Source organism: Chiloscyllium plagiosum, unplaced genomic scaffold (assembly GCF_037043375.1).
Source record: "Chiloscyllium plagiosum isolate Xiang-an unplaced genomic scaffold, Cpla_swu_hap1 HiC_scaffold_29, whole genome shotgun sequence".
NCBI classification, from domain to species: Eukaryota; Metazoa; Chordata; class Chondrichthyes; order Orectolobiformes; family Hemiscylliidae; genus Chiloscyllium; species Chiloscyllium plagiosum.
In genome coordinates, this window is record NW_028270167.1 from 6,600,151 (window position 1) to 6,624,082 (window position 23,932).

General features: G+C 39.9%; 1 protein-coding gene across 4 annotated transcripts in view; it reads left to right on the forward strand.

The window, feature by feature from the left end:
• The first annotated feature begins 488 nt into the window (after positions 1–488).
• kmt2a (lysine (K)-specific methyltransferase 2A) overlaps positions 489–23,932 on the forward strand; it is a 149,968-nt gene continuing 126,524 nt past the window's right edge. For all 4 annotated transcript variants that reach the window (XM_043676499.2, XM_043676501.2, XM_043676502.2 and 1 more), the window contains exon 1: positions 489–711. In XM_043676499.2, coding sequence (XP_043532434.2) covers positions 529–711 — 183 coding nt within the window. In that variant the 5' untranslated portion in view covers positions 489–528. The remainder of the gene's footprint in view (positions 712–23,932) is intronic.

A 23,932-nucleotide genomic window follows, 5' to 3' on the forward strand; every position in this document is an offset into this window, starting at 1 on the left:
TCTTGCTCATTCAGCCGCCGGGGATAGGTTTTCCCCAAGTTGTTTCGCAGGCGCGGGAAGCTGTATAGAATCATCACCTTTCGTAGGAACCGCCGATATGTCGGGTTGGTATTCATGGTCCAGGGCAGCTGGGCAGTATACCCCCCCCCCCCGGACCATGAATAATGTAATCCTCGCCGCTTTATTGGTGGGGTGGGGGGCGGAAGGTGAAACGTCGGCGTGCTGCGCTATGCAAGTTGCGGGGCGCGCCGCCCTCACCCGTGCAGCCAACCTCGGCTCCTCCCTCCCACCCCTGAACCTGAATAGGGCAATGTCCCTCCGGCGGCGGCCTCCGGGCGGTCGTCGAGTTATGCAGGTTGCGGGGCGGGGAGATCCCCGCTCCCTCTCCAGCTCGCTCTCTATCTCCCTCCTCGTCCACCCACCGTCATCACCGCCTTCTCTCTCCTTCCTCCCCCACCACCACCCCCTCCCCCCAACAATACACACACACACATACACACACACACACATACAAACAGACTCCCTAAAATGGCGCACACAGCTCGGACCCGTTTCCCAGCTCGGCCCTGGAAAAAATCGGGACGGTCGCGGATCCCAAGCTTGAGGAAAGATTTGAAACACGGATTCGACGCCGCCTTGCCCGTCTCCGCCGCCATCGGCAAAAACCTGCACAAGTTCCACGACCTCTTCGGAGAAAGCAGCAGCAGTGAGGTAAACCCCCCCCCCCCCCCCCCCAAAAAAAACCTCCGCTCGCTTCCCCCCCCCCCCACAAAAAATATATATTTTAAAATAGTGACGGTTTTGGGGAGGGGGTGATGAATTGGATTGTTTGTTGAAGTGGAGGAGGGGGGGGGGGTGCTGGCAATGAGAGGCACCGGGGCCTGTCTGACAGATCCTGACGTCCAGAGACTGAGAGGGAGGGAGGGAGTGAGGGGAGGTGGTCGACTTTCTGGAAACAGAAAGAAAATTAAAATTGCGTGTCTTGTGTCTTTTCAAAGCATCTTCTCTCTTCTCCCCCCCCACACACTTCTCCTCCTCCCCTCAGGATCTTGATTCCCTCTTTGAAAAGTTTGCCCTCCCTTCAGAAAACATGTTTATTTTTCAGTTCGATTTTATTTTCTCCAAATAAAATGTCAAACCCTCTGCCCCGAGCCTGGAGTTTACAGCCTCAGCTCCCTTTGCATTTCTAATCACCTGTTTGGCGGGCTTTCCTCCAGCGACCGCCATCATGTTCAGGATGGATGTAAATTCAGTTGATTTTTTTTCCCCTTATCCAGCTCCCCCACCCCTCCTTTCCTCCGTGCCCCTTGCTTACTCTGCATCTGTACATTTTAATATTTTTTTAAAAAATTGCACCTCAACGCATCATTTGCAGCTTCTTGCACATTATATTTGGGAAAAAGGCTACCGACGCCGTAAGCCCCTTCCATTTGAAATTCATCTTTTCCTACAAGTTCACTCGAAAGGGTGGGGGAGCAAGTGCATATTGCGTTTCTTTTTTTTAAAATGCATCCATTACTGTTTATGCACCTGAATGCATTATTTGCAGCTTTTTAAACGCCTACTTAAAATTTACTGAGGCTGTAAACCACTCCAAACTGGACTTCATTTCTCTCTACACTTCGGGAGCTGGGTGGCGAATAAGGATCATTAATCTGGTTTTATTTATTAGGGATTGAAGTCTTCTAAAATTATTTATTTAATTCTCAGCAAACCTTTCATTAACCACACCCCCACCCCGCCTCTTTTTCTCTGCCCAGTATTTTAGGCCCTATAAATGATTCATTTTAGTACAGTGTTATTACTTGGCTTAGAAAGTCATTGAAACCTGACTAATTTTGATCGTTGTGGTTTAGTAAAAATAGCCCCGATGTAGCACATGGTTCCTAGCAAGTAGTTGCTTTGGGGTTTGGTCCTGGGGACTTTAAGTTTATAGCTCTGAAGCAAATCATAAACTGTTTTTTGCGCAGTACAGTTAATGTCATTGCAAAAGTGAAACTTCCACTGTCTTTTTGGGTGACAGATCATTAATGGAGGGTAGTCAGTTGACTGTATTAATCTTTAGGCAACAAATAGCAAGCATCAAAATTTTCTTATGTCTATGCATGTAACCACTCAGTAAAAACATATGTTTTACAGACTGGGGTCTTTAGTGCATGTCTGTACCACAGTAGTGCAAAGCATTTTGTAAACTTCTTTTGAACACCTAAATTATACATTTTGGATTTGTATAAGTTTGTCTAATTCACAGCCTAAAATGAACCTTACATGAGTGTCTCATCTTCTGATCAGGCTACTGTACTCCCTTTAAAGAGCAGGGCGATTATTTCTCTCTCAACCTATTCTTTTGACATAACTTTTACTAACACTGCAATAATTTAAGATTTCAAAAACATTAGATTTATGAATTAGCAAAATTATCAAATTTTCAAACTTGAAAGGAAAAGCTGTCTGTCACCAGTTGAACATTGAAAGTATTTCAAATTTAAAAAAAATGTCGCTAACTTGCTGCATCTTGGTGTGTAGCAGGTTTTTGGATTCAGCTGAGCTTTTCCAGTCTGATGTTCACCAACATGATAATCTTTGATTCTAATCTGTTTGGTCACATTCTACCCCTGTACACTTTTAGTGATTACAAGCACTCTGTTTGACATTGTCCACCCTTACCCTGGGAACTCAGTTGTATAATTTCTGCTATCATGATACAGTCGAAAGGGTTGACTCCTGGTTCTTTGAACTGTTCCATTTTCTGTTTTTAAAAATGCACATGCTGCCAAACGAAATCAACATTTTGACTGACTCAAAACTTACTTTATGCGCATTGATTCGCATTTACAAAGTCTTTGGTTGCAGGTTTTCAATTGTTTCCTCAATAACTCTGATTATCTTGGAATGGTCCTTCACAGTCATTGTAGACTTGAAATAGTTTATGCATCAATCTTTTTCCAAGTTTTTTTTTCACACAGCTGAGCCTGAGCAGTGATAGTCTTTTTTTTCTACCCTCTTTTCCAATTCAGTTCTTGACAGTATTCAGGCCAAGCACAGTCACCTGAATTGTGCTGCTTTGATTGTGGTAACTTTCTATGATAACTGATAGTACAGATCCCTAGTTCTATGTAGCAAAACGTTGCATTGTTGAATAGTTTGCCCATTGGGTTGCCTCACTTTTTATCAGAAAAAGGATGAACATATGATTCAAGATGTGACATGCTTGAAAATATGTCCTTGTTCTCACTGAAAATAATTTGCATTTTAAATAAAATTGATTTGCTTCCAGTTCTACAATTGATGCTGACATATTTTCCAATTAACTTCTAGCTTCTGTTGCAGTGATTCATTGAAAAATAGAGATCAATTTATTGATCTGTAATCAATATATTTGTAGTTGTGTAGGATTTTAGTGAGTAGATGTTGTTATGGAATACAAAGTACATTGGGGAGGGGAACCTAGCAGCAACATCATTAACATTGAAACTTTAGAATAAAAGTAGCGATATCGTTGACCACAAAGCATATCTCTCCCAAAAATGGATAATATGCTTGGGAACTGCTAAGGTTAATTTCTTATGGTGGCTCAGTGGTTAGCACTGCTGCCTCACGGGGCCAGGGGCCCAGTTCAATTTCAGCTTCGGGTGACTGTGTGGAGTTTGCTCATTCTCCCCGTGTCTGCGTGAGTTTTCCTGGTTGCTCCAGTTTCCTCCCACATGTGCAGGTTATTTGGATGCTAAATTATCCCATAGTGTCCAGGGATATGCAAGCTAGGTGGATTAGCCATGGAAATAGAGTCATAGGGATAAGGTAGGGGGTTTGGTCTGGGTGGGATGCTGATTGGAGAGTTGGTGCCTGAACCCTATGTGCCAAATGGCTGTCTTCCACACTGTAGGGTTTCTTAGATTAATATGTAGCCTACCAAAGAGAATCTGTTTGACCTTAAGAATCAGTTTGGATGTTGAAACTTTCCACCCAGGCTGTTGATGTGGAGCTAAAGATGAGGCAGTAGTTTCTGTAATAAGCAGCATGTCAGTTGATTCTTTGTTCTAATAGTACCATCTTCTATATCTCTAATGCTGTAAATTTACATTCATTAAAATCTTGATTTTGTTTTTCTTTTTGTCTGATAATGGGAACTCAATTTCAATTTGAGGAGGTCTTCTGTTAGTTAGCTTGGTTCTAAACAGGTGGAAAGTACTACTGTTGTTGCATATGTAGCTCCATCTCTTGAACAAGATAAATCCAATGTCCAAGATCTGAGGCAGAATTTCCAATAAAGTTGTATTTTCCCAAATGCAATACTGTGTTTTCATTCTGTAAATGGGAATGTATTTGACTGACTTGGTTGTTAGCTAACCCAGCAATGAACTGGTGAGATCTGTTAATCTATATGTTGAGACATATTCTTTGCTCAACCCGTTACTTGACGCTGAGATCTACTTAAAATACATTTAACCATCAGGCAAATCAAACAATAACTTTCAGGAATCGGTTTAATTCTTCAGTGCCCAGTTCTCCCTCCATTCTCTTAAACATGCTACCACCTTTAGTGTTTGCCTCTGAGTTCCTGTGTTTGATTTGTTAGCTATATGTCAGCTCTTCATATTTAAACCTAGACTGAGTACTAATCAACTGCTTGGCTGCGAAATGCATCACAACTGTTCCTCCCCTCTCTTCCTCCTGCATACATCATCCCAAACCTTGTTTAAATGCCTGCTTTTCACTGGGGCTGGGCAATGTTGCAAGAAGACTTGGCTGCTGGACACTTCACTATGGAGCTTAATGTGTATACCTGTTTAAGGGCTTGTATTTTCTAGTGGGATAGGATGGGTGTGATAAATGACAGCAGTCATTTGACAGTGATTACTAGGGTAATGTTTGCTGATTTACCTGTTCCTGAGCTCAAGGATGCTGCTGCTTTGGCTGAGCTTAGATATGATTTTAATTAACAATATTGAAACTCTGCTGGTTTGATGGATGATTTCTTAAAATTGTAAATAAAAGGATATATGGTAGTTTTCATCTATCAGTGTCATGATATTAAGTAACATTCTAATATTGCAACATGAAGTTCAGTATGGTCTGAAATGAATAACTAATTTCTGCATAGGTTTTGTAATACATTTTATATCCTGTTATTTTATTACATATTACCTGATTTCTTGTAGATATTCTCAGAATTTCTATTTTACTCCTCGTGCCTTGAAAGTAGAGACTGATGTTGGCATATGGTTCTAAGTTAGTAAGGTCTTGTGGCATTGTGATAATATCCCTACCCCTGGACCAGAAGGTCTGGACTTACATCCCACATGTCCTGTAGGTGTGAAATCATATGTCTGAACAGGTTAATTAAAAATAACTATAGTCCTAAATGTCTTGTGGTATCTGTCTACTTACCGATTGATGTGAATTAAGAGTATTGATTGATTGTGGAATGTGGGCCTATCCTTGCCAGTGCTCTGTGATTGTATCCCCCAGCAGGGGGAGCTCCCTCTCCAGGCTCAGTACCACACTACAACTTATTTCTTTAAGTAGCTATTAGGAAAGCCCCAGCTCTATTCTGGAACTTTGTGAATGGCAACCTACAAAATTGAACTGCAGAAGTGCTCATGGAAGCAGTGGCCAAGCAAGATGAATTTTAGGTGAGAAATTGGACCTTTTTTACTATTCACTTGTGGGATATAGGCCGTGTTGGCTGGGCCAACACATTGCCCATTCCTAGTTAACCTTGAGAAGGAGGTGGTGAGCCACCACCTTGAATTACTGCTGTCCATGTGCTCGATTCACAGTGCTGTTAGGGCGGGAGTTCCAGCATTTTGAGCCAGCAACAATGATTATATTTCCAAGTCAGGAAGTTTAAGTGACTTGGAGAGGAGCTAGCAAATGGCGATGTTCCCATCTTCCTGTTACCCTTCCTTCTAGATGAATGTGATTGTGGCTTTGCTAATTATTCCTGATGAAGGGTTTTTGCCCGAAACGTCGATTTCACTGTTCCTTGGATGCTGCCTGAACTTCTGTGCTCTTCCAGCACCACTAATCCAGAAAATGTCTAAAGAGCCTTGTTGTATTTCTGCAGTGTATCTTGCAGATGATACACACTGCAGCTGTGCATCAGTGATGGAGGGAATGAATGATTATGAATGTGATGCCAATCGTGCAGTTGTTTTGTCCTGGGTGCTGTCAAGCTTTTTGTGTTGAACTGTATTCATCCAGGTAAGTGAGGAATATTCCACCACACTCCTGTTATGCTTTGTCAATGGTGGACAGATTTTGAGAAGTTGGGAGGTGACGTACTCACTGCAGGATTCCTAGCCTCTGATCTGTACTTATAGTCACGATAATTATTTGGTAACCCCAGGATCTTAATATTGGGGGAATTCAATGATGGTGATGCTATTGAATGTCAAGAGATGGTGAGGTTCTCTGTTGGCGATGGTCATTGTCTGGCATTTTAATGCTGTGAATGTTCCTTGCTATTTGTCAGCCTCAGCCTGACTATTGTCCCGGTCATGCTCCGTTAGGACATGGACTGCTTTAGTTTGACTTGCAGCAAATGGTGCTGAACATCGTGTAATTGTCAGCGAACATCTTGACCTTAAGGAGGGGAAAGCTATTGAGGCAGCTGGAATGGTTGGCCCCACCTTGAGGAACTCTTGCAGTGATGCTGGGACTGAGATGATTGACCTTTTAATGAGGTTAGGAGCTAAGTGGCCCTAATGTAACTCAAACTGAGGCTCAGTGAGCAGGTTATTATTAAACAAATGTAGCTTGATAGTACTGTTGATTATCCCTTTCATCATGTTACTGATTATCTAGAATAGACTAGTGTATTGATTGTCCAGGTTGGATTTCATCCTGCAATTTATAAGCTTGACTTGCTATCTTGTTAAATTTCTATCAGATTAGTCCAAAAAACATTTTGGGGTCGTGATGATGTTCACATTCATTCCATTTCTTTTTGAGCTGGAGGTCATCATTAATTGTGTGGAGTGCAGGGCTGAAACTGGAGATGCTACAAGGAATGAATGTTATGGTAGTTTTGAGGTCAAGCAACATTTGAGTGTAAAATACCCTAAATATTGGTAGACTAGAATGCATTGATTGTACTTGGTTTGTAATAGGAGCTGTTAGTAATGGAGCCAATGGCCCTTAATCATTGTAGATATATTTAATTAACCTGTTAAGATATATTATAACACTTCAGAAGCAGGTGGAACTTGAACTTGGGCCTTCTGATTCAGAAAGGGACACTCCCACAGTGTTGAAAGAGCCTTCCAAATTCATCATAAGCTTTTCTCTATATCCCTCAGCACATGAAAATATAACTTACTAAGTAGTTGTTGCCCAGTTCTTGCTCTTGTACAATATAACCTAGCCATCTCTTTGGCTGAGTGTTGTTGGTCTGAACATTCTAGCCTCCAGGTTTTGATGAAAAAGGGAAACCATAGGTATGTTTTCTGTTTCAACTCCTTTATTGAAGATGGATTTCATATTCGTGGCCCTCTTATCTCACCAGGGTTAAATCTGAACAACAGGGATGGGTTGCTTAACAAAAAAAAAGGAGGAAACGAATCATGTTCCAAGTGAGCCCTAAAGCATTGAAATAGTGTTTACATCTGACTCTGCTCTGTCCTCCCCTTCCACTCGAAAAGGTGAAATTTTGAGGCCAGTGATACTGTGTCTGAGACAAGCTGAGTTAAGTAAGATCAGTGATGGATCCTGGAATCTTCTTGGACCATAAACTCTTCACCATTTCATTTGGTGCATTTACCCACAGGGAGATGTGAAATGTACATTTACATAGCTTTAATTGGCTGCAATGCATAGGGTTTTTGAAATTGTTACAATTGTTACAAAATTGTTAAGCAATTTTCTTAACTTCGGAAAAAGAGCTATATTGGATTTAAAGCATTAACTCTTGTTCTTTCTCCACACCTACTCTCTGACCTGCTGAGTTTCTCTAGTATTTTCTTTGGAGCAATTTTACTGCCTGACTCATGGAAGATAGTGTTTTTGTTTCTGGTCATGTGAGGTGGTGGTTGCTATTTGGAGTGGTGTTACATCATTTAAGCATTTTGTATCTTGATTTGAAATTGAATCAAATTTACAAAGTATGCAAACTATGGATGCAACAGGAAAGCGAAGCAAATTTCTGCTGCAAATGGAATCAGTTCTGAAAACACAAAAAATGCTGGAAATCACAGCAGGTCAGGCAGCATCCATGGCGAGAGATCAAGCTAACGTTTTGAGTCTAGATGACTCTTCAGAGCTGGTGAGCTTCAACCCAGTTCTGATGAAGAATCATCTAGATTTGAAGGATTAACTTGCTTTCTCTCCATGGATGCTGCCTGACCTGCTGCGATTTCCACCTTTTCTTTTTGTTTTCAGTATGTATGTAACACAATAGGAGTGAAGATAGAATTCCAGTTGTAAGATAAATTCAGCTGACAAGTCTAAAGAGGTATGATTTACAGGACTGTTTAGAGTAAAACCCATTTAAATTCCATTACTAAAGTAGTAATCACTTGAGGCCTGCACATGAAACAGTACACAGATTTTACAACACAAAGCAAGGAATAGTAGTTCAGGCATAATCTGTCAGACTGAATCAGTTATGCAAACTAGTAACGACAGTAAAAAGGATTGTGCTTCTTTTATCCCAAAGTAAATTGAGATTTTACTTGAAGTTGGTGTACTTGGTTAAAACCTCGAGGCATGGTGTGTTTGACCAGCTCTCTGGTACATGTTGGCCACTGTCCTTCATAGCTAATTGTCAAAAGTATGTTGTAATAGAACATGCAGCAAGTTTCACCTGCCATGTGTTTGAAAACCTAATTCGTGAGAGATTGTGATGCTAATTTGCCTTGGAGGAGAAGCTGCTCACATAATGAACCTGTCTCATTACTTTGCACGTGTGGTTGAGTAATTCTACTTTGCCAGCCATCACCTATGCTGCCCTTTACTTTGATTTTAGTCATTGTTTCCTTGGTGCCCTTTAAAGGATGACATTTTCTTCTATCACACTACAACATTCAGTATCGAGCATAAATGTTGTGGTGGTCCTGACCAAATGTTCAGGTCTTTTGATATTTAAATTATCTATCTGCTTTGAAATTGTGACACTAGGTTTTAAAATCTAGACTGTCAACTGTAAAAATTTGATCTGCATGTTGCACTTTTGACTTTCAGTGTAAGAAGTGTGTATAAATTGGTCCATTTATGATCTGTATTTGGAAAGTTAATATGGGCCAGTTTAGTTCTGTAAATCCTGAGCTCAAAATTCAGCACTGGATCCTCTGTTTGTAGGAGCATCCACTTTCAGTTGTTGCACAGGTGGTAGCACTTGCATCAGAAGGTTGTGGATTCAAGTCCTGATTCAGAGACTAGGGCGGTGGTGCCTGCTATCTTATAATTGAGATTTAAACCTGTCCACATTCTTGTTGGATGTTAAAGATTAACATGTACAATTGAAGAGGATTGGAAGTTTTCTCTGAATGTACTGATGAATATTTACCTACCATATCAGTTAGCATCCCTAAAACGAATAACCTTGACAATGTGGGAGCCCGTAGTACAGAAAGTAGCTATCATGTTTACTATAGCAGTGAATAGACAACAAAAAAAAGGCTCTTAAGTGTTTTGAGACATCCAGGTTCTGTACAAATACAAGATCTCCTATTCCTAAAGCATAAATGGGAAAAGGCTACTTAATGTTTGACATTGCACCGTATTCAGTAGATTGCTTGTATTTCTACAGGTGCTCTCACCTCTTGTTAAAATTCCAAGTTTTGAGGTTTTTTCCTAGCTCACTGAAAGTAGTCATAGTAAGTTAGTAAAGATCTGGGATTAAGCTGGGAATTTCCACATGGCATATAGCCAAGGCAGCTACTCTGAAACTTTAAGATGATACTTAAAATTTGTCAAGTCTTTTTTTGTGTTTTTCCATCCATCCATCTTTTCTGCAGGCGTATTTTGTTCTTGATGAATTTGGAAATGTTTTGGTTTAGCTTTGCCCCTTCATTTTCTCTCTCAAGTGTTTCTTTTAAAGTTGCTTTTCCCATCTCACATCAGTGCGCTGGACTAGTCCACACTGATGTCAAGAGCAAACTTCAAAATATGCAAGATAATTATGATTAACGTATCTGGTTTTCTTAATTGGAACTTAGAAAGCTACAAGAGGGACATGGATAGGATAAATAGACAAATTCTTTTCCCTGGGGGTCCAGAACTAGAGGGCTTCGGCTTAGGGTGAGAGGGGAAAGATGTAAAAGTGACCTGAGGGGCAATCTTTGCATGCAGAGGGTAGTGCGTGTATGGAATGAGCTGCCAGAGGAAGTGGTGGAAGCTAGTATAATTGCAACATTTAAAAGGCATCTGGTTGGGTATATGAATAGGAAGGGTTCGGGGGGATATGGGCCAAGTGCTGGCAAATGGGGTAAGATTAGGTTGGGATATCTGGTTGGCATAGACAAATTGGACAGAAGGGTCTGTTTCCGTACATCTCTATGACTCTTAAGTTGTGTGCTGTGTTGAAATGAAGGCCTGGGTTGGAGTTTTGAAGCATGGAAGTAAAGTCCCACTTATTACTCATGAGTTACACTTCATGAGCTGATATCCAAACAATCACAGCAGTTGGAACTTTTGAAATTGACCTAGGTGCCCCTGGGCTCAAGAGGAGGAAACCAATCAGATTTTCGTGACTGCCTGCTGGAAAGCGAGTTTGAGGGCATTGTCCTGCAGTTCTATGAAATATAAACAGTCTGATAGCCGACTGGAATTTGTTGCCTATGTTGTCACAGGAATGACTACATGAGCAAATTATTTGCTACTGGGAGTACTTACACTCCTAGGAGGAGGCTAGGAAGTCCTATGTTATTTTGCAAATTATTTTTGCAAATTAGTTAAAGTACAAATTGCATAGATACAGGTTAAGGTTACCCTCTTAAGCGAGATCCCTGAAATGATTTTTCACAGGTGCAAACAATGTAGCTAATATGTTATATAAAACTGATGTACTGCATTTTTTAGGCTGATATGCTCAGCATTTGATGTTTTCAGATGTGGTTAACCTGTAATTCTCTTTTCTCTCCTTTTGCACTTACCCTCCACAGCTGTGTCAAGGTAAATACACAATAAGGAAGTTGGGTAACTGCTTGTGATTACCCACATAGTGGATCATGTTGTCATTTAGGAGATGACACTGCACTTTATTGAAGGGAGGCAATATGTTCCATGTAAAACTTAACCGAGCTGACCACCTTTTTGAAGAGGGTGAGCAGCGAAAATACGAGTACATGCTAGGAACATTCCCTGAAGAAAGGAAGAAAATCAGTAAGATGCATTCCATGGTGTTTATGTCAGACATCATTTATTTATAATGAATATGTTCTGATTTTTTACTGCAATTTATTTTTGTGCCTGCATGCTTGGACTAACATTGATTTCTTAGTGTATTATTATTTGAATCTTTGATTTTGTTTGAGTCTTATTGTTTTTCATTTAGAATAATGGCTTCTAAGTTTATTGCCAATACTGTTTCCTACTACTTGGGCAGCAGGATTGCACTTCAGATAGCACAGTGTTTATAAACCTGTTTTTTTTAATCCTGTAATGGCTGTTGAACTGATGACCTGTTCACTACCCTGATTCTCTTCATTGAAAATCCGCCTATCTCAATTGGATGACTTCAGCCAAGAAAAGAATCCAAATGAAAGCTGGCATCATTCCTTTTGATTAGTTACCTGCAGAAACAAACCACACGGTTTTTGTTTTCTGTAGTTTATTAGTGTAAAGTAAATGTAGGCTGATAGTGTTTTTTTTTCTTTTGGCCAGTGGGACATTATCTGTTACACCTGAAAGTCGGGGACCTTGATGTATGAATGAACAGAAATGAGCGATTTGTATTTATTGAAATCTAATCTTAAAAAAAAAATTGGAGTGGTTTAACAGTCTAAAGATGAAATAGGTTTGTCCAGCGTAATAATCTTAATTTAAAACAATAATGAACTGACTGGTATATGGGAGATACAAGCATATAAATGAACTTGTCTGCAAGATTAATTTTCTTTATTTACTAATAATATCAGGAGAGCTTTGTCTAGATATTTCCGCAATCATGTTTATCATTTATGATCCAAAATTCTTGTTACGTCGTGTGGGACAGTGAGAACTTATCTGTTTTGCAGTTCAGTGTAATTTGGAAGAAGAAAACATTGTTTGTTTTGTTTATGCATTGAGGTTGTGAATTAAGTAAAGGCCCAGTTGATGGATTTTATCAACAGCGAATGATGGATATTCTGTTCTGAGCTAACATGCAAATTTTGTTTTGCTTGGATTCTTGGGCAAGGTTTTAACTTGTCAATAAATAGAATTAGTTATCATCTAAGATATTTTCTAATTATCCTATTAAGGGATGTTATGACACACCCCTATAACAAGTGAGACTTGAACCTGAACCTCCTGGCTCAGTTAATTGTCATTTAAAGGTAGATGGTGGCCACTATTGTATTTTGGAGTCAATTGGTGAACCACTTATGAAGAAAATCAAGTTTTTAAATTGAATGGATTGGTGTAAAATATAATTCTCTGTGAAATGGAATATTGAGTTGCCACAAAGAGTTTGGTAGACACCTTAGTAAATCAATTTGAATGCTAAGATGATCATAGTTTCTCTATCTTTTAATCCACTGGAAATCATTTGCAGTAATTAACTGGACTGAATGTCTGATTTCAACATCAGTGGCCTAGAGTGTGCTGATAGCTGTTAGCCAAAAAAAGCTCCTAAAAGCTGAAGGTGTGATCCATTAGTTATTAGAATTTAAAAACTACAACTTTGTTCATGATGGTTGCAGACTATAGAGCGTTGACTTTTCATGACATACTGAACCTGGATCTATTGCCTTATTAATTTCCTGCTGTAATTTTTAATGAAGTATAAAATAGAAATGTTTCAAATTAAACTTACTGATCAAGTGTTTTCTCTGGGTAGATACTGCAAGTACTTAAAAGGAGAGGTAGGAAGATTTTTGAAATATCAAGAACCTTGCATAAAAGAGGAATACGGTCTGGACAAAGCAGCCAAGATTTTACTGAATAGTGGGCAGGCTTGAGGGGTTGAATGACCACCTCATACTGTTTATGTTCTGAAGATAGTTTGGGATAACTGGTGACACAATGTTCGTCATTCCAAGTTTGAATAAGTTGGTTCTTCGTTATTTTCTGTAAGTGCTAAGATGCTGCTTAGGATTTGATTCTTTGGGTCTGGTGATACACAATTTCATTTTAAAATATGCTGATTAGTATCAGCTGCTAAAAAAATCATTTGGTTTAATATTTTTGCTTTTTTTGGGTATTGGAATAATTGTCTTAAAATCTCTTTCTAATTTATTTAGTTCTTCATTATATTGTGGTGGAAGCATTGTTCTGAATTTCTTTCCAAATTTATTATGATTTTGTACTTCTGAATTATTGTAATGCTGGACTTTTTTTTTCCTAACTTTTTTCCCCAAAGAATTTGTACTCCAGGATTTGTACCTATGTACCTAAGCTGGCATTGTAAGTGGCGACTTGTAAACTCTTTACTGTACTCACGTGAGTACATCTTTCAATAAAGAAAATTTTAATATTGCACCCAAATAAATCAAGGGAAAGTGGGGAAAATTGTTAATAGGACAAAGTTAGTCCTGTATCAGGCAAAGAAAAACCATTGTACTGTATATACTCATGTATAGATGAAATTTTGAAGATGGTTTTATTAAGCTGAAATTAGGAGTCAACTAATACATGAGGTATTGTTTTCAAGGGGATGAAATTCATGCTTGGTAAGAGTCAAAAAATGGACCACTAGTGCCAGATCTCTCTCTCTAAAATAATAAACAGCAAAAGGAAAAAGAATTATGGCCATTTGAATATTTATCTACAAAATAACTGTCTCCATTCTGCCTGCTACAGTAGAATGGTACAGTAGTCCCCCCTATACCTGTGGGGAATACGTTCCAAGATCTACTGCAGAAGACCAAAACAGCAGATAGGTGCGAATGCATTCATTAAATGGGAAATTTATCTCTCTGGCAGCTCCCTGGTTCTGGAATGTTTCCTGTAACATGTTTGGGCCGCAGTAAACCGCGGGTAACTGAAAGCGTGGAAACTGACTCTGGATATGGCGGTCACTCTACTGTCGTGCCATTTACAGTAATTCTGGAAATCTGGAGTGGAGCGTGACAGCCGACAGACTGGAAGACCCGAAACGGAGCAGCATGGTCAGGCTGGAAAGCGGGAGCAGAGTGCATTGTGAAGAACTAGGGTCCACTTATACATAAGATATATGGAAATACAATATTTTTGGCCAAAAATAAGGGGTCGATGTATTCATGAGATCAACCTATACACGAGCATGCATGGTATTTGTTATTCCTGTTTACCAGCCAGTGTGTACTTCAGTGAAATGTGCACATAAGTGTAGGGAGAGAACAAATCATGATGCTGTTTGATCCCTGGTCACTTAGTATGAATGGATATTTGGAAAATGTGTTCAGGGAATTATGCATTCAGGAGGGTTGAAATCAATAATAAACAAATCTGTAACAAATCCAATACAAATTATTCATAAAATGTGCGTACATAAAACCAGTTTGGTTGTTAGCATTTACCTCTGGTTTAATCAAATCACAGTTAATGGGAAATAAAATGGAAAGGGTGGAAATGGGGCATGGGGAGGAGGTATAAGGAGGCAGGAGTGCAGATTAGTGACAAGGCTAATTGTTACCAGAAAATAAGAGGAAGGGACAGTGTGTGAATATCATAAAGTTTTCCCTGCCATTGTATAAGCTTTGTATCTGAATGAACGTAGCATCTGGAAGAAAATTAGAGTTAACACGTAAGTAGAGACAGTGGGGTACGATTTGGTGTACATCATTCACATATAGTTAACCAGGTCTTGGAAATGACTATCCAAGGATATTTTGATATGTGTTTTAGAAGGGTAAGATAAAAGGAATATGAGGAAAGGAAGAGTGCTGTCATGAGAAATGAATTTGGAACTGGAAATCAACATGTAGAATCAGTCTGGATAGAAATAAGTACTTAACAAGGGAAAGAAGACTTGGTGGGAGTAATCTTTGTTTCCTAACAATAGTTCCACATTTGGACAATGTATAAATCAGGTAATAGCGGAGGTTTGTAAGAAAGATGCAAAATAATTGAGTGATTTTAATATAGACAAGATTAGTCAAATTGGCAAGGGTAGTGTCGAGGGAAAATTCATAGTGAATTAAAGATCAGTTCCCCTACATACTGCACCAAGAAACAACTAGGGAGCAGGCTATTTTGGATTTAACATTGTGCATTAGGATGGGATTAATTAATAATCCAACAATAAAGGGTACTCTGGGAAAGAGTGATAGCATGCTGGTTTCAAATTCAATCTGAGAGCGAGAAACTGGAGTTTGATGTTAAAGGTAACAACATAAAAATGAGGATATATTTGGCCTTAGTAGACTGAACAGAAAAGTTAAAAGGTAGGGCAATTGATGAAGAGTGTCAGATATTTAAGGTGGTACTCTCCAACAAGGAGAAATGATTTGTGTGTATGGGGGAAAGGGAGGGAGGAATGTGTGAGAGAGAGGAATCTGCCATGGCTAAGGAAGGTAGTTTAAAAAATAACAAAGGCACAAACTAAGGTGTAACATATTGTAAACAAGGTCAAAGAACATTCACTGTATTTAGTTTTTTTTATGATCCCAAGATGACCGGGCGGCACAGTGGCTCACTGGTTAGCACTGTTGCCTCACAGCACCAGGGACCCAGGTTCGATTCACGTCGATTCTGGATATAGGTTTGCTTGCTGCGCTGGGAGGTTCATTTCCAGATGTTTCGTCACTCTGCTAGGTAACATCTTAAGTGGGCCTCAGGCGAAGCAGTGTACATGATTCCTGCTTTCTCTTTATATGTTTGGGTTGGTGATGCCATTTCCTGTTCTTTTTCTCGGAGTGGTAGATGGAATCAAACTCTGTGTTTGTTGATAGAGTTCCGGTTGGAATGCCATGCTTCTCGGAATTCTTGTCCGTGTCTCTGTTAGGACAATCGATCTTAGGACAAGCCAAACAGAGACACGTGCAAGAATTCCTAGAAGCATGGCATTCCAACCTGAACTCTATCAACAAACACATCGAGTTAGACCCTGTCTACCACTCCCTGAGAACAAGAACAGGAAATGGCATCACCAACCCAAACACACAAATAGAAAGCAGGAATCATGTACATTGCTTCGCCTGAGGCCCACTGAAGGTGTTACCTAGTAGTGTGACAAAACGTCTGGAAATGAACCTCGCAGCTCAGCGAGCAAACCTACATCCATTACCATGGATGTTTAAAATCTGAATAGAAACAGAAAACAGTGGAGTCACTAAGATGGTCAAGCAGAATTTGCACAGGGAAAACAGTTAATATTTAAGGTCTGTGACCCAAATAACAACTGGGGAAGTTCCAATCAGGGTATGAGTAGTAACTGACAATAAATGGATAACATATCTAACTACCAGACCGAAGTACTTAAGATCAGAGTGTCGATGGAAAAGCGCAGCAGGTCAGGCAGCATCTGAGGAGCAGGAAAATCAACGTTTCGGGTGAAAGCCCTTCGATTTTCCCTGCTCGGATGCTGCCTGACCTGCTGTGCTTTTCCAGCACCACTCTAATCTTAACTCTGATCTCCAGTCCTCACTTTCGCCTACCAAACTGAAGTAGCAGAGCTAATGACCACAGACTGTTTGTTTGTTTGTTTATTATTTCAGAAATGTTAAGTATTCTCATAACTTATTGATCAATATTTGCACATTTGGAGGCATGGTAAAAATTTTGCCGCTTTAAAAAATGTCTATGCATTACAATGTTAGAGAGTTAAGACAGACTAATTGAGCAGGAGGCCACATTTTGTGACGAATACAAGATAAAGGTAGCGAAGAAATAAATTTAAAATTGGTATCATGGGAACGATGTCATAATATTCCAGGAATTCTACCTCCTTCCATTTATGTTGGCTGATGGTATAAGAGGAGTATTCCCAGTTTCAATCAGGAATAATGAACACCAACATAATCCAGCAATATTTTTTTTGAATGAATTTGCAATATTTTGCTAAATATTAACTCATCGATACTGAAAACCATAATTCATCATTGGCACTTTATTTAAGAACATAAGAACTAGGAGCAGTAGGTCCCTCAAACCTGCTCTACCATTTAATATGATCATGATCATGGCTGCTTTCACCTTGACCTCAATTCTACTTTTTTGCATGCTCCCCATAAACCTTTAATCTGTTATTAATTAAAAATCTCTCCATCAAATTTGGAAGGGTCACCAGACCCGAACCATTAACTCTGATTTCTGTTCACAGATGCTGCCAGACCTGCTGAGCTTTTCCAGCGACTCCTTTTTGTTACCTCTTGCTGTGAATTGCCTCACAAGGGGGGGGGGGGGAAGCAGAAGCATCCGCTCTACACCTCAATTAAACTTTCTTTCATTCTTCTAAACTCTGACAATCATGGGCCTCAATCTCCCTTCATAAGTCATACACCACATTTCGGGAATCAAGCTGAGTGACATTCTCTGAACTGCCTTCAATCCAATTATGTCCTTTCTCAAGAAATGGGTCCAAAACTCTATGCAGTACTCTAGATTTAGTCTCACCTATGACTTGCATAGTTGCAACAATGCTTCCTACTTTTATACTCTTTATTTTGCAATAAATGCCAGCATTTAATTTGCGTTCATTACCTGTTGTACCTGCACACCAGTTTTCTGCAATTCATGCACAAGGACATTCAAGTCCCTCTGCATCAAAGCATTTTGAAATTTCTCTCCATTTAGGTAATTTTTTTTACTCTTCCACCCAAAATGGATAATCTCTCACATCTATGGGGTGGCACGGCTCACTGGTTAGCACTGCTGCCTCACAGCGCCAGGGACCCGGGTTCGATTCCCGGCTCGGGTAACTGTGTGGAGTTTGCACGTTCTCCCAGTGTCTGCGTGGGTTTCCTCCGGGTGCTCCAGTTTCCTCCCACAGTCCAAAGATGTGCAGGTCAGGTGAATTGGCCATGCTAAATTGTCCATAGTGTTAGGTGAATTAGTCATGGGTGAATGTAGGGGAATGGGTGGGTTGCTCTTCGGAGGGTTGGCGTGGACCTGTTGGGCTGTTTCCACACTGTAGGGAATCTAATCTTTTCTAACCCCCATTTGCCAAATTTTGGCCCATTCATCTAACAGGATCTAAATGCATAAATAGAAAATGGCCCATACCACCAGTGCTTCATCCGCAGGCTTACTGATGATATCTACCATGGTGACAAAATGCTTGAAAACAAACGTTCCAGCTCAGCGAGCAAACCTATATCCAGAACCTCAACCTGAGCTACAAATCTTCTCAAAACTCACTAATCCATAGTAATATGCTTTGGTCCTCATTTAATTGGTGGATAAAATATTGCCAGTGCCCCACCATAAAATTTGCTGTGTTGAATTAACTCAGCTTGGGTACAGCATTAGTGAAGACCACAGTGGGCATCAGAATTCTTGAAGGAAATGAGTCAGAAGGTGTGTGTTATGGGTGGTTTGAGGCAGGTAAATTGCTGAAAGAATCATTCCAGCATTCCTACTGTGCCCTCTATCCAATTTGTTTAAATTTTTGTGTCTCCTCCCTAAAAGATGATCCTTCAAAGCTATCTCTTTGTACAAGCTTTAGGATCTATCTTTTTGACTACTGTGAAATGCCTTAGAATGCGCTACTGTTACCGGCATTACGTAATACAGCTTGATGTTGAATCATGCTGAAAAGAGTGGGGAGGGAATGAGAGTATAATTCATTTGGGATGCGATGTTTTTGGGATTGGAATATCATACTGTAGTTTGAAAATGAGAAATTGTCAGCTGGGAAAGAGATTGAATGGCTGAAATTCTGCACCCTAGCAAGAGTTAGTTAATTCCTTTCAGAGGAGTTAAAATTTTAACTCAAAACGTCTAATTTACTCCTAAATCAACACAATAAAATTTGAGTTTGTTGAAGGTGGATTCAGAGATCTGTGTATCCTGAACAGCAACACAAAAATGGGGAAGGTGTGTGTGTAAAAAAAAAAACAAGATAATGTGTTTGTGACAAAAATGGATTGAACTGAAATTTGCAATCGCATCAAATTAATGAAGGTAGCTGCTCTTTGGAGAGCAAATATGCAACCAGATCTGCCTTGTCAACTAATCTTACATCATTCACTGAAACATTATGGATTTATATCTGGAGAACTGGATCTATGTTGCATACCTGGCTGTGTTTTAGGAGGTATCTTTTTAATCTTGTTTTAATTTATTTACTATTTCTCACGTAGCAGATCCTAAGGTTGAAAGCCACTTTAAACTCCATGCCATGTTAATTTTGAGAGAATGTAGTTTGAGAAATTTTTAAAATTTCAATCCTTTCTTGATAGAGCTAAGTGCCTGCCACACAGGTATAACCACTACAATTTTATACTGTAACATCTTTAATGTAGCAAAATTTCACAAGAGCATGATCAATCTATACTCTTTCAGAAGGACAATCTCGGATTGGCAAAGATTTTAAGGAGTCCTGTAAAGGAAGATAAAGAAGCGGAGCAGCTCTGGGAGAAAAGTCCACAACTATGGGACTAGGCTGCTGCAGATGGCAAAACCACCCATGGTGGAGCAATTAAAATTGTGTACGAAAGTTCAGCAAAAAAATCTCTGGAGACGACTTTGTGTTGAATGTTCAGAAATAGGAAAGTGAGAGTCTGACCAGGACACCATAAGAGTAGTTATCTTGAGACAAGAGGTTTAAACAAGAACTTCAACTGGTGAGCTGAGGCGGTGTTGGATTCAAATGATTTTTATCCTACTTTAAATAGGAAAAGTTTGTTAATTGAGAGGCTATTTGCAACAAAAGGAAAAAAAAAGTTTATATACATTCCCCAGATTTTGTTGGAGTACAGTGTCTCATGGTGTGCTTTTTAAGTTTGTTTTATTTTTTCAGCTCAAACCTTTTGTGCGCTGACTTGCAGGAGATGCAGCTGATTAGCTTCATTAATAAAGAAAATGAGTGAGCTGCTGCTCTGGTAGTGCTAATACTAACGTGGATGCTTATGGATATTCCAGTTAGTGGACTAAGTTTCAATTTTGGCTAAGATATTTGTGATCCTGCTACTTATAGATTGAATTTTATTCCATATTCAGAACATGACTGTGTATGTTTTAATGAAGATATCAGCTGGTACTTACAGCATTGCCAATACTGTGAAGCATGCACTTTTGATTTGGCTCAATACCATCATTTTCAACAGGGTTACTGCGTACTTTGCGTTTGGAATGTCTATTGGTCATCATTGGAGTTGTCTTGTATAACCAGGCTCGGCAGTATCAAGAGAAGATCCAGTCTTTGATATCTTGCACTAACCATGGATGTAAGGTTCAGCATCTGCTGAGTGAGGACTTTCAGGCTCTTAAAAATAAAAGTACATTTTTAAAAATTCCAATTGTGAAAAATTGTTTCAGGTTTTAAAAGATGGCATTGTTGTTTCTGAAGTGTTTAAGAAATGCAATCATCAAAAACTTGTGTTTACATGGTGTCTTTATTATGGTAAAGCATTCCAATGCATTTCGCAGGAACATTTTTAAACAAAACTTTTACATGCATCCGCAAGGCACGTGGTTTAGTGGCTAGCACTGCTGCCTCTTAGCACCTGGGTTTGGTTCCAGACTTGGGTGACTGTGTGGAGTTTGCACGTTTTCCCTGTCAGTGGATTTCCACTGGGTGCTCTGGTTTCCTTTCATAGTGCAAAGGTATGCAGGTTAAGTGGATTGGCAATGCTAAATTACCCCGTAGTGCCAAGGGTTGTGCAGGCCAGGTGGATTAGCCTTAAGTGAGGGGTCATGGGTGTGGTAGGGTCAGTGCAGACTCGATGGGCCAAGTGGCCTATATCTGTATCGTAGGAATTCTGATTCTTTGATTGGATAGATAAGAATGAAACCAGCTGAAATCTGTCCCAGCCATCTGGAAAATGGAGAAGAGGCTTTGGGGGAGGATGATGTCAGTGGTTGAACACCGGTTGAGAAGGATAAAGAGGAATGGTTGCAATTATGTAAGAGATTGTTGCAACTGTTAGGGCTTTTTCATTGATACTTGTATGGAAATATGATTGTTCCAGCAATGGCATGACTGACCCACTTCAGTCAGGTGAATTTGAGAGGAACAGGTTCAAGGACTTGGGAATGGAGTAGGCGGTTAGAAGTTAGTTAGTTTACAAGAACAGAAGGGTTGAGAAGATGTTTCTTTTTGAGCAGAGACGGTGGCAGATTTGAAGGAGATAGGCAATATCAGGTGTAAGGAGATCCAGAAAGGGAATTGAATAATTACTAATTTGATTGAAATAGACTGAAGGGAGCAGAAGTAGGGTAAAATATACTAATGTGTATATTTTATGTGAAGAGAGAGACACTAAAGAAAGATGTGAAGAAATCTTAGACAGATGAAATTAAATTTGTTTTGGTTAGAAACAGCAGCTAATGATCTTGCACTTGTTGAGAAACAGTGGAACACAGCCCTTTAGTATCTGCAGTTACATCAATAGCGCAAGATATACTATCCTCTCACGTATCTGTACAATGAACTGAAAAAAAAGTATTGCAATGCATTGTGTTATAAAACAACTATTTGCAGTAAATGACTTCAGTTGTAATGTAATCTCAGAGTTGAGATCGTGTTACAACTGACATGAATCTCTTCAACCCCCTTATTCTGTTTCTTGACCATAATATTTTCTTGTCTGTAATTATAGTTTTTAGGGTTTCTGTGATACAAGACAATTATGAATAAAAACAAACTCCATCTTTGGCAGAACACAACTTTAACTACTTGTAATCAATATGCAGTTTATTTAGAACAGAAATTATATTTCCAGTTTGCAGCAAGTGTAAATCTTTTTCAGCTTAAATACAAGAAAATATGTGACTGAGTTGGTGTATTGTATAATTGACAGAGTCTAACTAAAATTGTTTTAATATTTAGTTTCCATGATGTAGGATACACCATGTTAAACAAGATCCCAGGGGTTTGACTCTTTACCAAACTTTTTTTCCAAGCCCAAAACATCAAGCATCTATTTTGGAAGGTGAATGCAGTGTCTACATATATAAATAAAACTGGTGTACAGCATTTTGGTTCTCAGTGCTAAAGGTCGATCTGTTTCTGCACAGTCACTTGGTCATAGAGTCATAATCATAGAGATGTACAGCATGAAAACAGACCCTTTGGTCCAATTTGTCCATGCCGACCAGATATCCCAACCCAATCTAGTCCTACCTGCCAGCACCCGGTCCATATCCCTCCAAACCCTTCCTATTCATATATCCATCCAAATTCTTTTTAAATGTTGCAATTGTACCAGCCTCCACCACTTCCTCTGGCAGCTCATTCCATACACACACCACACTGTGTGAGAAAATGTTGCCACTTAAGTGTCTCTTTCCCCCTCACCCTCAACCCATGCCCTCTAGTTCTGGACTCCCTGACCCCAGGGAATAAACTTTGTCTATTTATACTATCCATGCCCATCATAATTTTGTAAACCTCTATAAGGTCACCCCTCAGCCTCCGACGCTCCAGAGAAAACAGCCCCAGCCTGTTCAGCCTCTCCCTATAGCTCAAATCCTCCAACCCTGTCAACATCCTTGTAAATCTTTTCTGAACCCTTTCAAGTTTCACAATATCTTTCCGATAGGAAGGAGACCAGAATTGCATGCAATGTTCCAACAGTGGCCTAACCAATGTCTTGTACAGCCACAACATGACCTCCCAACTACTGTACTCAATATTCTCACCAATAAAGCAAAGCATGCCACATGCTGCCCTCACTATCCTCTCTACCTGCGACTCCACTTTCAAGGAGCTATGAACCTGCTCTCCAAGGTCTCTTTGTTCAGCAACACTCCCTAGGACCTTACCATTAAGTGTACAAGTCCTGCTAAGATTTGCTTTCCCAAAATGCAGCATCTCGCATTTATCTGAATTAAACTCCATCTGCCACTTCTCAGCCCATTGGCCCATCTGGTCCAGATCCTGTTGTAATCTGAGGTAACCTCCTTCACTGTCCACTACACCTCTAATTTTGGTGTCATCTGCAAACTTACTAACTATACCTCTTATGCTCGCATCCAAATCGTTTATATAAATGACGAAAAGTAGAGGACCCAGCATCGATCCTTGTGGCACTCCACTGGTACCGGCCTCCATTTTGAAAAACAACCCTCCACCACCACTCTTTGTCTTCTACCTTTGAGCCAGTTCTGTATCCAAATGGCTAGTTCTCCATGTATTCCATGAGATCTAACCTTGCTAACCAGCCTGCCATGGGGAACCTTGTCGAATGCCTTTCTGAAGTCCATATAGATCACATCTACTGCTCTGCCCTCATCAATCTTCTTTGTTACTTCTTCAAAAAACTCAATCAAGGTTGTGAGACATGATTTCCCACGCACAAAGCCATGTTGACTATCTAATCAGTCCTTGCCTTTCCAAATACATGTACATCCTGTCCCTCAGGATTCCCTCCAACAACTTGTCCATTGACGTCAGGCTCACTGGTCTATAGTTCCCTGGCTTGTCCTTACCATCCTTCTTAAACAGTGGCACCACTTTAGCCAACCTTCAGTCTTCCGGCACCTCACCTGTGACTATCGGTAATACAAATATCTCAGCAAGAAGCCCAGCAATTGCTTCCCACCGAGTTCAGGTGGGAAGCACCTGATCAGGTCCTGGGGATTTATCCACCTTTATGCTTCTCAAGACATCCAGCACTTCCTCCTCGTTACTTTTTTACAAATCCATTAAGGACAAAAGCCTTTTGGATTCTCCTTAATTCTATTTGTCAGAGCTATCTCTTGTCCC